The following is a 14,029-nucleotide window of genomic DNA, read 5'->3' as shown; positions in this document are numbered from 1 at the left end:
GGAGTTGGGGTTTTCTGCAGGGATTCCACACGCTTTCGGAGGAGCGCGCGGGACAAGCCAGGCACAGGTTCAGAACGCACGAAATCCCGGGGGAGCAGGAGCCAGGCCTCGCCGCCTCGGCCCCTTCGCATCCCAGCAGCGATTTCTCCTCCCCAGCAAAGCTGGTCCGCCCCTGCTCCTCCTTCGCTGTGAGCGCCCAGTTCCGACGTCACCCCCACATGTACCAATAAGCTGAAGAGGAGCGTGTGAGTGACGGGAAGGACAACCGATGGGCACAAGGCGGGGGCTGGGACTTGGACTAGGCATTCGCGGGCGGTCGCGAGTGGGGAGCGGCGCGGCGGGGGGCGGGTCGGGAGGGGGCCGGGAGGCCCCTCCCCTGGCGGCGGCTGGCTTAGGGAGCTGCCGGAGTTTAAGCACGCGGGAGGGAGATGCGACCGCCGCCTGGGCTCCTTGCAGGTAACGCGCCGGGTGGCCCGATGAGGGTCGAGCGCTGCTGCGGGGCGAGCGCATTTGGGCGCGGAGAGGGCGCGGGCTCCCAGGCTCTCAGCAGAGCCACCAGACCAGCGCGGCGGCCCGGGGCCCGGGGGCGGCGCCCGAGCTCTGCACCTCTGCTAGAGGAGTTAGCTACGGGACCCGAGCTGCCACCGGCGGACGCGAGCCCCGGGCTGTGTGCGCCCGGTAGAAGCCGCACCCCGGACAAAGAGCGTGCGGTAAGGGGTGCGCGCCCCGGGCTCAGGCTCCCGCGCTGCCCTGCCGCGGCCGAGGTCGCCGCGCCAGCCCCCTGCCTGCCACTGTCTGACCCAGCAGCACAACAGCTTCATGACCCGGGAGTGCACTCGGTGCGGCGGCCACCTGGCCGCAGGGTCCCCGTGCCTAGTCGCCAGCTGGCCAAGGCACGGGAGACGGCTGGACACAGCCGGGTAGCTTGGCTGCCTGCCCAGGGTTACGCGACGAGCCACCCTGGAGTGCCAGCTACTCCGCTCTCCGCTGTGGAGCAAAGCCAGTACCACTGGCCTGGGAGCCTGGAGCCACCGAGCTGCCAGGAGTTGGGGGAACTGAGCAGGTGGTACAGCTACTGCCTCACCTCCGGTGAATTCCACGGGGAGTCTGGGTTGTTGATGTTGTGGCTGTGGGCTGTTTTCTTTCTTTCTTTCTTTTTTTTAACTGCACACAAAAGAAAGGAGTTAGAGGAAAGATCTAGCCACTGAGTCATCCACACTTCGCTTTCTCTCCAGGACAGATGGATGGGGAGAGTTCCTTGAGAAACAACTATAGTGATGATTGACTATATCAGTCCCCTCAGTGTCCCCTGTACCTGCACCCCCAATAAGCTATGCACCCCAGGTGGAACTGGGTCAAAGTAAGGCGGGCTGGCCCCGCCTAGGTGGGAAAATGACCACAAACTTTCTGAGGCAGGAACTCTTGAGTGTGAAACTTCCCACAGGCAGCCACTTGAGCATACTTGAATTAAGGTGGGTCACAACAGGATGAACCTTACTCTGCCTTTGGCTCAGCTCTACAGAGGATGGATGGCCCCTTTGCCTTGGGCACTCTGTGTGTTAGCTCTCCCTGCATTGTGCCAGAATGCTGGTCAGAAACCATCACATTGTTTAATTTCCAAAAGCAAGGTCATGCTCCATCTTGGAGGACAGCTGGCCCAGGATGCATTGCCCTTAATGTAGAGGACAAGAGCCTCTCCATGCCTGTGGTAAATTCTTCTGTTTGGTGATGGCTGCTGGTTTTCCAGGGTGAATCATCTAGGTTGGGAACCACTGCTTTATTGCAGCCTGGGATGCTGTGTCCAAAGTTATTAGGGGCTCATGGTTCACAGTTCAGTGCATTTTAGCCTTTGGGGAGACACTGTGTGAAGCCTTTTTGACCTTTTGATTGACAGATGACTTTGTTTTAATGTCCTGAAAAACAATGCTTAATATTAGAAGTTTGTGAATTGGGGATAAAGATTACTGGTTTGTTCCACATTGAACCACTCTTAAGGAACCAATTCAGACAGGAGTTCTATAGCCACCAGAACACTCACCTTGTTAGTGTGACTGTCTCTTTTCAGACTACTCATAATAGGTTCTGTGTAGATGGGTCACTGCTGAAACTGGAGCTGCAGTGAGCATCTTGTTTGGCTCCTTCTTAGAGTGAGCTACTACTATCCAAGCTGTAGCTGAGGAGCCAGAGCTCCCAGGCAGGGCATTACCTGGAGAAGAGCAGTAAGATGTGTTGTGTAGTCAAAACCAGAAAGTCCTTTTCTATACTGTGACATGGATATAAAAGTCTCCTCTGCCTCCTCATGGGGGCATGGTTTCACTTACCCTTGTACTAAGCCTTATTATAGAACAAGGGTCATTTCGTGATGGAGGATGGATCAGTTGGGATCAGGGTCACTGTGTGATATAGAGTTTGTATAGGACACAAAGATGCCAAGAAAGCCACAGGCTATAGATCTGCCCAAAAGAAGGGTTCCTCTTTTTTGGGTACATCCTGTCACCTGATGGGTTCTGCTGGTTGTTAAGATGGCACCATAAGCATTAAGATGGGATCAGGGACTACGAACTGATCAAAACAATTTGGAAATGGAGACCAACTGCTTATATTACCCCATTCAGTCCTTACCACCGCCTAAAGAACACAGTGGTACCTTATTCTATTGAAGAAACTGATCTTTAGGAAAACTGTATAGCTAGGGAAATGCAGCCACCAGTTCATGTTCATCTATCGCTGCAAACTTTGCTATAGACCGCTGTTGTGGATTCTGAGAACCTCACATGGGCTTCTAACGGATTGTAACATTTTCGGATAAAAGGCATATTCTAGATGGTTCTGCTGTGTATTGAACACAAGTCTATTAAACAAATGGGAGCATTTGAATATTTTCACTGCAGAGAGCAGCAAAAGCATTGGATGAAGGGGGAGTCCCCTGAGAGAGTGGAGCAGAAATGCTTCCATGAAATGGCAAGAGCCAGTGAGGACTGAGAGTTAGGGTAGAGGACAGAATGCCTGCACAGTAGGTCCTATGCTTTTGGTCCCCCCAGGGGGAGAGAAGATTATTTGACATTAATTCGTCCATTCACTTGACTTCCCAAAAGTGGGGGCCTGGCCCACCAGGGCACCCCAAATGTCAAGGTCCATAGTCCACCCTACATATATGTGGGCTGTTGCTTGAATGATGATTGGCTTGGGCTATGAATAGGAATAGCCAGGAAAAGCATAGCAGCTAATTTAGAAAAAGATTATTTCATCAATCAGTAATATAAGGCCATTTGAACTTCATAACAAACTGTAATTTCATATTCAAATGTTTAGAGCTCAACCCAAGAACATCAGAACCAATTATATGACCTTTTGTGGCTCTTCCACGGAGCCTGTTATACCTTTAAAATTGGTATAAACCATTTGTTTTCCTGCACCTTGATTTTCTAAATTAAATAACTCATTTATTCCTTCCATTCTTAAAGTCTCAGTGTCTTCCTAAGTACTCAGTCTTGTTTTAATTTTGAAGTAGCAGGAGCAATTCCTTTAGCTAGAATGTAAACAGCAGTCAGGGTATTCTTGGTGACCTGACTGCAATTAGGATTTAAACTGTGGTTTACCTTCTCAGTGGAAAGAAAAAAAGATAGAGAGTAGGGGGACTCTTCCCCCAGCGCTGGCAAGAGCAAGCCTCACATCAGGCAGTGATGCTCAGGGAACAAGCAGAGAAAAAGTTGCAGGCTTCTGTGTCTGAATTGTAAATGGGACTCTGCCTCTGGGAAGGATCAGTGCTGCCCATCAGTCTCTACCTTCATTTAGACAACACTTAAAAAAAAATGTGGCTTGAGATTCGTATTTGACCGACTTCTTGTTGATCTCAGTATTTACTTGGAGATCTGGAACCAAACATACCCAAGCTGCATCTCAGCCCAGGGGGCTGGAATTTTCTTTCATTGGCTCAAAATCAGAATGAAGGCTGTTCTCTTAGTAGGGAGGACCAGAATGTTTACACCAAAAAGCCAGTACTAAAGGAGATTTTGCAAAGACTTTCAAACTCACAGAAAGTATAATGATAGCTGGCCTTCTCCAAATGTCCATTAAAACTTCAGAGGCTCAATTCAGAAAATGTCTCTATCACATTGGCCTGTAGGCAAGCCTGTGGGGACATTTTCTTGATTAATAATTGATATTGGTGGGCCCACACTACTGGGCAGTGCTACCCCTAGGCAGATGAGCCTGGGCTGAGTAAGAAAGCAGGCTGAGCAAGCCAGTAAGCAGCGTTCCTTTATGACCTCTACAACTAGGTTCCTGCTTTGAGTTCCTTCTACAACTTCCTTTAGTGATGGGCCTATAAGCCAAATAACATCAGCCCCCACCCCCCAAAAAATCCAGTGGCAACTCTAAGGTAGGCAGTCTGATTTCCATTTAATAGTGAAGAAGTAGTTCAGAGAGTTTAACTCTCCAAACTTAAACAAGATTGGAACATCCTGGCCAGAAGGAAGCACTTGTGGAGGGTGTGATGGGAATGAGAACAGGTAACTGATTTGCAGATAGTTTTGTTTGAGTCTTGGAATTGGCCCAGGCTGTTAGGCAACTCTCACAGCTAGAAAGATCTTACATTTTGCCTTGATCCACAGAAAATACATAGAGACTCATACAAGGTCACACCGCTATTAAATAGCAAGGCTTCACTGAAATAAGTATGTATTCCTAACTTGACTCTTCCCAGTACCGAGAGTCAGATCTCTGTGAGATCTATGTAAACCCCAGTTCAGTCAATCCTTGTCACATGCTCTCACCTCATGAGCCCCTCTCTAAGATTTTCAACTAAGTATGTCTTTGAGTTGTACACACAGACGATGAGCTCTGTCAGCGTCGGGTCTGTCATGTTTCATAAGTGCTCTCTTAACTCCCCACCCCTGGTGCGCCAGCTGATTTCCCTGGATTGATGACTTGATTGTTACTTTTTAAAAAGCCTTGTAAGCTGGCTCTGAGAATTAAAAATGACTTGCTTTATGGGGCTAGTAAGTACAGGATTCAATTAAGTCAGTTTCTGAAAGGAAACATCAAAAACCAAGAACTTCAAGTTTCATAAGTAATGGTACTGTGGGGAAATCTGCTTGAGTCCCAGTCACTTTCCTACCCACTGAAGTTTAAAAACACAACTTAATATGTCTTAACAATCACATTCTATACAGTCACAGCAGATGGCCACTGCAGAAGTGTGCTTAAGGGTATTTACATGATGTTATTTCCCTTGCAGATTTCCTAGCATAATGCTGGAGCAGGAGGCTGCCAGACTGCGGTTTTCAAGATGGCAGAGCTGGATGCTGACTTGGATCACATCATCCCATCTTCTGTCCTTCCCCCTTTCTGGGCTAAGTTAGTAGTAGGACTTGTTTCCCTCATGTGTTTTGCCAGGAGCTATGATGGAGATTTTGTCTTTGATGACTCTGAAGCTATTGTTAACAACAAGGTTTGTGTCTTAATCCTCTAGGAAATTTAAACTTGCCAGTTTGCTTATGTCTTAATAATCATCCAAGTTGGTGTTAATTCTCTGTTAAGATTGGGTTGACTCTTGGTCTGGATTTCACTTAAGCTATAGATTTCCCACTTCATTTTATGTATTATCCCCTAAATTATTGCCTCAGATCTGCAGCACCTGCCTGTGCCCAGGAGACTCCATTCATACATGTACCAGAGAGGCCATTCTGCTAGGATTACAAGACCAGGGGTGTTGCAGAGCAAAGCAGATTGAGTACTTCAGGTTTTATGAAACTTTCCAAAACTGTGAGAGGAAAGGAAGAAACTCATCAATTTGTTCTAGTGACGGATGGATCCAATCACCTATTGAAAGGTGTGTGATCTATAGTGGGCAGCAGCTGGCTATGACTCTCCTCCACTATGTGAGGGCAGGGTGCTGGCATCTGTCAGAAGAAAGCAGTGTGCTGCCCAGGGATACAGTGTTCCCACTCATTTCGTGTTTGGAGACTCAAGTTTGCTGACCTTGCAAAATCCTGGTCCATGTTGTTCACCAGTTACAGCTTTGTAAGGCCAGAAAAATAGTTGTCTTTTTATTGTAAAATGGGAATGAAAAGATTCAAATGGGCCAAAAGACAATGAGAGTAAGAAACTTGGAGGCAGGCAGAACCGGTGCTCAGAGGTGGCATGAGGTAGAGGCTTTGCGATAGTCTTACTCAGCACACAGTTTGTGTTGCTTACCCTTGGCCAGAACTTGAAGAAATGCACCTGCCTGTCTCTGTGGGGCATGTCATTGAAGGAGCTTTTGCAGCACAACTGTTGCATGGTAGTAAGAAATGAAGGCCATATTAAGATAGCATCTGCCACCAAGTCTAATGACCTGAATTCAATCCCCAGGACCCACATTGTAAAAGGAGAGAATAGAGTCCTGCAAGTTGTCCTCTGACCACACACACACACCATGGTATGTCTTTTTTCGTGTGTGTGTGTGTGTGTGTGTGTGTGTGTGTGTGTACAGACACAAGTTAACAAAGGCTATAAAATATATACATTTTATATATAGATAGATAGTTAGATGGATAGATGAAGGAAGGAAGGAAGGAAGGAAGGAAGGAAGGAAGGAAGGAGAAAAAAAGTAAAGTTGAACTTTCTGACTCAGAATAGAGAACACCCCAGCTAACCTCATGGTTGCCCAACTTGTAGAAATTGCCTCTTCCTGGCATTCTTTCATTAGGGTTTTAAGGTTTTCCATGAGATGATCTTTTACCCTGTGGTTGAAATATTCTATTCTATGTCTGGTGAGTCTGTTGAATAGAAGTGTTTCCATGATTTTTGTAAGCCAATTTGTTACTGCTGTATAGAAAAACTAATCATTTCTAAAAGTTAATTTTGTGTCTTGTCATTTTTGAAAATTTTAATCATGTCCATTTTTTGATGGAGTCTTTGGAATCTCTTATGTATAATATTAAAATATCTACAAATTGCAATAATTTGAAAAAAATATATACATTTTATATAAAACATATATGTATATATATATTTAAAATCATAGATGTCACCAAATGAAGACGCCTTTTTACATAGAAAATATCAAAGAAAACACATGGCAAGACTGTATGTTAAAAAGTTGTAGAAAGCCATGATTGGCTTGCAGGTGTTTTGTTTGTAGCATAATATTTTAGGTTTTTTTGTTTTATGTTTTATTTTTCATTATATTGCTCTGGCTGGCCTGGAACTTGCTATGTAGGCCAAACTGACTGCAAACTCAGAGATCCACCTGCCTCTGCCTCCTGAGTGCTAGGGTTAAAGGCATGCACCACCATGTCTGGGGCTGTCAATGTTCACTTTTAACTCACATTTGCTGCTTGTAATTTCCCTCTCTTGTGTTCACCTGCCACCTGTGAAAGGTGACTCCTTAAAAGAAGCAAGTAGCTCTGAATAACTGTGCCACATTGAAGGCTTGCTAGCCACAGAATAACTTTTCCAACAAGGATTCACCTTTTTAAGTTCTGTTATTTATTGTGGCGACTTTCTTCATGCCTCTACTTGGGTATGTAAAGGGTTAATTCAGAACCCATGTTGGAAAATTCCACTGAGCTGGGAAGGTGGAAGCCTAGGCTCTGGTGTGTGGAGTGCTCTGATGATTACTGTAGTTCTCCTTCCGTGTGAGAGGAAGTGGACAGGTGTCTTGTGCCTCTGCTCAGCGTGGTTTGAGCAGTATTTTCTGTAATGTCACCTCTTGCCCCTTGTATTAACTTGCCACCCCCCCCCCCCACCCCGCAGTGTCCTTCCTTGTTGAATGGAGTGCATACCTCCACTCCTGAAGCTGTGTCTTCATGATGTAAGCAGGTGGTTGCTGGGGGAGGGGTGGGTTCTGTTTGCTACAAGCTCCTTGTGCTGAGTTGCCATTTTTGTTATACAAGATGATCTCTGAAGCAGTGCTGTTAGGAGGAATTTCAGATACAATCTAGTGTTCCCATAAATCATTAGGAAATAAAATTGACCTTTCTCTTGCACACTCTGCTTCTTGTAGGCTGTGCCTAATTAAATATTTAGAGCTTCTTTGGTGTTCATTTCTGTTTGGAAGGAGGGTAAGACGCTGCTCTCTACCTCACAACTGAACAAACACTTCTGTGGCAAAACACGGGGACTTGGGCTCCCACTTTTGTTGCTGAGTTAGCAGATGGATCCTGTAATCTTTGCAAAACATCCAACTGGCTCATTGGATAGATGATCTAAATTGTTAAGGCCACTTACGCTGGTAGAAGTGAAAGTCACAGTGAGAATCAAGTGATCGACTTTGCATCTGTTCCTCCTCTTGAAGCTTTCCCTTTGAGTCGGCAAGCATTCAGTAGCAAGTACTAAAGTCCATATTGCAACGTGGATATTTATTCTTTGAGGCCATCTGTCATTTAACCACCTCTTCTGTTTGGGAAAAATTATTTTAAAGTGTGTGTTGGGGGTGTGGGTGCATGTGTACCACATGTATGCAGGTTCCTGAGGTGGCAGAAGAGACCATTTAATCCCCTGGAGCTGGAGTTGCAGGTGGTTGTGAGCCTAAGGTGGATGCTGAGAACCAAACTCTCGCCCTCTGGGAGAGATGTGGAACAAGAGTTAGAAGGAGTCATGAGCCACCCACCATGGGTGCTGGGGACTAAACTCAGGTCCTCTGAAAGAGCAGAACATGCTTTTAACCATGCTTCTAACTGCTGAGCCATCTTTCTAGCTCCCTCTTTTAATTTTTATAGCATTTAGTTTCATACTTTTATTGTAAGAAAAATGCATTTAGGCATGTTTGGTATAATATGAGGTTAAATTATCTCAGCAGAAAGAGTTTTGTTTAACATTTAGTAATTTTATATTTTAAAATTATATGGAAGAGTTTTTTCCCCTAGTTTCACAATCTGCTTAACTCATGACCCAAAGTAGAAATTTTAAAAATTGTATTTGCCCATACTTGTTTAAGCTGGATGTTTTTCTAATACTTCACCTTATTTCATTGGCTGTGAAAGGATAGTAGTGATCTTATATTGTGGAGTGGTCTGTTCTCTCAGCATGGTTTAAATACCTTCTCTGTACTTCAGCTTATGTGGCCCAGGCCTTGTGGAGCTTCAGTCTAGTGACAGAGATAATTAAGCCATAGCCGTGAGTAACCAGTGTGTCAGGTGCTATGGGGACAGATATGAGATGCCCTGGAATCTACAGAAATGGATTGAGATCTGCTTGGGATGTCAGAGGGTTGAAGATGACCGCCTAGGGCAGACTTGCCTGTGCAAAGCCTCTGGGGAGGGAAGTCATGAGAGCTGGGAGTAGTCAGATGACATGGAGTCAGACAGATGGGTGCGGAGGCTACGCTATGGCCGTAAGAGGACATCAGCTTTGACCCAGGAAGGAAAGAAGCTATTACAAGGATTGTAACTAGCTGGCTAATGTTAATGTGCATTTAGAAGTACTGTGTGTAGAAAATAGGAGAATAAGGTGGCCCTTTGAAGAAGCTTGCCCATATCCTGGAGAACAGATGATGGGGGGACTGGGCCCAGGGCTAGTGAGCAGAGTTGACAGCTTAGGGGAGTTCTTGAGGCTTTGGTGCAAGACTAGGGGAGGCTCATGGCTCCTGGTCCAGAATATCCCATTGTGTTCTTGCAGGACCTCCAGTTAGACACACCCCTGGGAGACCTGTGGCATCACGACTTCTGGGGCAGTAGACTGAGCAGCAATACCAGCCACAAGTCCTACCGGCCACTGACTGTTCTGACTTTCAGGTAAGGTGTAACAGTGGGGACAGAAGCATCAATCAACATTGGTGTGTGTGTGGGGGGGGGGTCCAGTCATTAGTTCTTAGGTGGGTGGAGTACATATGTATTGTGAGGTGTTTGTGCTTATTTGAGGTCTTAGGAAGTATGCCACAGGGACAGTATGCCTGAGCAGTCTCCATATCAGCTGCACAGAGTTAGCCTGGCCCCTGTGCAAGGCTGATGCTCAGACCAGCAAAGCATCTTTCTCTGGTTTTCAGAGAGCTTACCCTTTTTAGCTAAGCATCAGGGGAACAATGGATACGTGTCAAAGCAACACAGGCATCCAATAAAATTGTATTTTTTTTTTCATGACAAAATGAAGCTCTGAATCCTATCATTACCAACTGTATGTAAAATGAAAATGAAGTTTAAAGGTGACTTCTGGTCCCTCTTAACCAGTTACTAGTCACGTGACCGTTCTTATACCTGATCCTGAGATGCATTTAAATTCTTGGGTATAGATCTTGCAGAGAAACATTTAAAAACAATTAGAACCACCAAGAATTGAGAAGAAAGACTCCAACTAACAGTAGGAAGATACCCTGCAGAAGAAGGCTGGGGATACATATTGTTGAAGCACCTTTTTGTGCAGATGTGTAGGTTATGTGGCTGGCTTAAATCTGGGCGCCTGTGGGGTAGCCTGGAGGGATTTGTGGTTTATCTTGTCCTTGGAAAATAATCTCTTGGGGAAACTTAAAAAAAAAAAAAACAAAAGGTCGAGCTTTCCTTTTAATCTTCCTTTCCCTGTATTTTCAGTGCCTTCCTGTGACATGGCCATTTCTTCTACTCTCCTCTATGGCTAATTGTGTTCACAGTTTCTTCAGGCCTCTTAGCTGGGCAGGTATTATTACCTTGGTGCTGTTTTCATGAAGGAGGCACTAAGATCTTTCGACAGCTGCCGTTCTATTGTGTGTGCTTCGTGCATCCACTGTGAACAACCACCATTTGTTACAGGATCAACTACTATCTGTCAGGAGGCTTCTACCCCGTGGGTTTCCATGTGGTCAACATCCTGCTGCATGGTGGCATCTCCATCCTCATGCTAGACGTCTTCTCAGTACTGTTCGGTGGCCTACAGTACACCAGTAAAGGCCAGAGGGTACACCTTGCCCCCAGAGCGTCCCTGCTGGCAGCACTGCTGTTTGCTGTCCATCCAGTGCACACTGAGTGTGTAAGTACCACCCACGTGTGACAGTCTGCATGTGTATAAGAAGTAAGACATCTGTGTGCTGTCTGGTTTTCTGAAATGGGCTCTGCATGTGTTCCTCTTGGTTACAGAGTACATATCACATTGTCTTCAGGAAATACTCTCCCCATGAGATGTTTGAAACAGTGAGTTCTCGGTCAGAAACATCTCTTTATGGACAAGTAGCAGCTACCATACTGAGAGACTTTGTCCCAGTGTGCGGTGATCTTGGGTGGGCACTGTATGTTTATCCTGTGTGATAACACAAACTTCGAGGGCATGAATGCTTGATGTTGCTTAACTTTGCAGCCTAAAGGCCAGCAGTTAAGAACCCTTCCTCAGTACAGAGACTGGACGGGGCAGTTTTTATTTATTTTGTTTATTTTTGGAGGTTGATAGGGTCTTACTATGTAGGCCTTCGCTGGCATAGAACTCCCTAGCTACACCCTACTGGACTCTAAATCACAGAGATCCACCTGCTTCTGCCTCTTGAGTGCTGGGATTAAAAGTATGCACCACCACACCTGGCGTGGGACAGTTTTTCTGTGGTAGCTGGAGGTACAATTTACAAAATAACTTTCTTAATATAATCGGCATAAAAGCACTATAACATCAGATGATCTGGTACAATTTTACAGGCAGTGAGTATCCCAAAGAGGCTAAAGAAAGTGAGTGCAGGGTGTACTGAAACTCTGAGGTTCCATGGTCTCCACAGGAACTGCTCCTGAAGTCTCTCTTACCTTCCTCCTCCTCCTCCCTCCCTGGGTATCTTCCCTTGGCCACGTGATGAACAACAGTGACAGGAACCTAGCCTGCTACTCTGTAGCCTTGTCTCTGTGCCTAGGACATGAAGAGTACACTTTAGACATAGACTGTTGAGATTTAACTGGACGTGTTCGAGGTTGCCAGCAAACCCCCTTATGCACACCTGAGCACTTTGAAGATGTGAAGTGGCATGTTACTGAAGTGAAAGATTGGATTTAGTCATTCTGGAAGCACAAAACACCTGGATTAGAATGCTACATATGCAGTTTCTCTCACAGAGGACTTTAACTTCTAGCAGACATTAAAATGCCTACATTTAACTGATTATTCTGTTGAGGGTCTTAAAGTCAGTTCTAAAATGTTAAGCAGAATTCTTGTTTTTGGCATCTGATTTCTCATAATGTCTGTTCTTTGGTTTTGAGAATACCATGGAATTTTTATTGTTGTCTTCTGTATCTTTTGTGAAAGACTGTGGCCGATGCTGCAGAAGTCCACTTCAAGCTTTTATCTCTGATCTGTGCACAACCAGAACTGGTTGCAGCGTTGCTTCTCCATTCTAAATGTTTGCTGCATCTCAGATGCAGTGTATGCCTCTGTCACAGGCTTTATGGAAAAACCCTGATTGACTGTTTGCTTCTTGTCTAATTGGACATAATCATAAAACCAAAATAAAATTAAATGATTAACCAAAGGTTTTCCAAAATTCTGATTTTAAGTATTGAAAAATTGATTTATAAAAAGGTTTCAAGGCCTGGGCATGCTTACACATGTTTGTGCATATACAAAGACACACACACACACACACACACACACACACACACACACACACACTTTGTAGATAAATGCAGTTTATCTGCTAATCTTGAAAGGCCATATTTCATATCTTTGGAAGGAATTGAGGGGAATGGAGAGGTAGCTCAGCTAGTGAAGTACTGTACTTGCTGTGCAAGTATGGGAACCTGAGTTTGACCACCAGCACCAACATAGAATTCCTGGCATAGGGGTGTGTGTCTATAATCCCAGCAACTGCTCTTGAAGTCTCTCTACCCTCCTCCTCCTTACCTGGGTGGGGGGGTGTTGATTGATTTTGATTTATATCATCCAAGCAACAAATCAATTTGGTTGTAATGATATTGGGAAGGAGAAACAGATTGTACTTAGAACCAGCCAGCATAGCCTAATTATCTAGTTATGGGCCATGAGAGACCCTGTCTCAACCAAGGTGGTCCACCACTGGGTAATAATACCCAAGGTTGACATCTAGCTTCTACATGTACAACCAAACATGTGCATGAGCACATGTGTACACACATAAGTACAGGAGTGTACACGTGTGTATATACACACACACACACACACACACACACACACACACAGGTGGTAGCTACTTGTGGAGAGAAAGGAATATTTGAAAATTCTCTTCATCTCTCAGCCAATCCATGACAGCCATTTAAACTTGAATTTTGGAAAATAAGGGATAATTAAAAATCAGCATTCACAGACAGCTACTTTGCATGTTTACTTTTCATTATTTTGACACATTATCCAATTTCCTCTTATCAGCTTTTCCCTGTTATCTCCCACTCTACATTTTTTTTAATGCCCGCTTTAAACATGTGCAAAGAGCAAAACACCTGGAGCTTATCTTCAGGTGGCAGGGAAATGCCTCACAGGTGTCCTACCAGGATGGGAGAGACAGCTGGGTCTTTGCTGTGATGTGGCTATGACAGTCCCACCCTGCATGTGGCTCCCTGTGGCAGGAGGACAGGGCAGATTGGAGTAAATTTGTGTCTGTATCTGTGCGTTAGGAGGATGGAGTAGCAGCAGGAGCCCTACCAGGTTTTGATGACATGCATGTCTTTGTAATTAATAGGAATGTGTTTTGTGCCTTTACCGCCCCCCCCCCCCCCCGTGTTAATACTGAAGGTATTTTTGCCCACTGCAAATAAACACTTCTATTTTCTGTTTTATGTTATTATTGGGGTTTTTGTTTTGTTTTGTCTTGTTCTTTGTTGTTCTTTTTGAGACAGGGTATCACATAGCCAGTGCTGGGATTATGGAAGTGTACTACTATAACCAACTTAGCACCTAACATTCAAGCCATCCAGTGTGCCTGACATACAGGGTTCTGACCCTCTGACTCTAGATGGCCCCAGGCAAAGCAGGATGAAGTGATCACCCTTCAGTCTGATCCCCATCTGTGCTCTGATTGGTAGGGAGATCATTACAACCAAATTGATCAGATGATATAAATCAAAATCAATCAACATCCCCCCAGGTTAGCCATCCTAATCATTGTGAATTGTTAGTAGGCACATAAGGCCTC

At 45.2% G+C, this 14,029-nt stretch overlaps 1 protein-coding gene across 3 annotated transcripts in view; it reads left to right on the top strand.

The window, feature by feature from the left end:
• Window positions 1–222: 222 nt before the first annotated feature.
• The window catches only part of Tmtc4 (transmembrane O-mannosyltransferase targeting cadherins 4), a 61,995-nt gene continuing 48,188 nt past the window's right edge, over window positions 223–14,029 (top strand). The window contains exons 1-4 of one of the 3 annotated variants that reach the window (XM_036198883.1): window positions 223–245; window positions 5,240–5,452; window positions 9,604–9,719; window positions 10,707–10,923. In XM_036198883.1, coding sequence (XP_036054776.1) covers window positions 5,291–5,452; window positions 9,604–9,719; window positions 10,707–10,923 — 495 coding nt within the window. In that variant the 5' untranslated portion in view covers window positions 223–245; window positions 5,240–5,290. Of the gene's footprint in view, window positions 246–351; window positions 457–956; window positions 1,090–5,239; window positions 5,453–9,603; window positions 9,720–10,706; window positions 10,924–14,029 lie in introns of those variants that run through there. The other 2 variants (XM_036198881.1, XM_036198882.1) reach the window with 2 other exon arrangements.

This window comes from Onychomys torridus, chromosome 9 (assembly GCF_903995425.1).
Source record: "Onychomys torridus chromosome 9, mOncTor1.1, whole genome shotgun sequence".
Classification (NCBI taxonomy): domain Eukaryota; kingdom Metazoa; phylum Chordata; class Mammalia; order Rodentia; family Cricetidae; genus Onychomys; species Onychomys torridus.
This window is presented reverse-complemented; position numbering and strand designations above follow the sequence as displayed.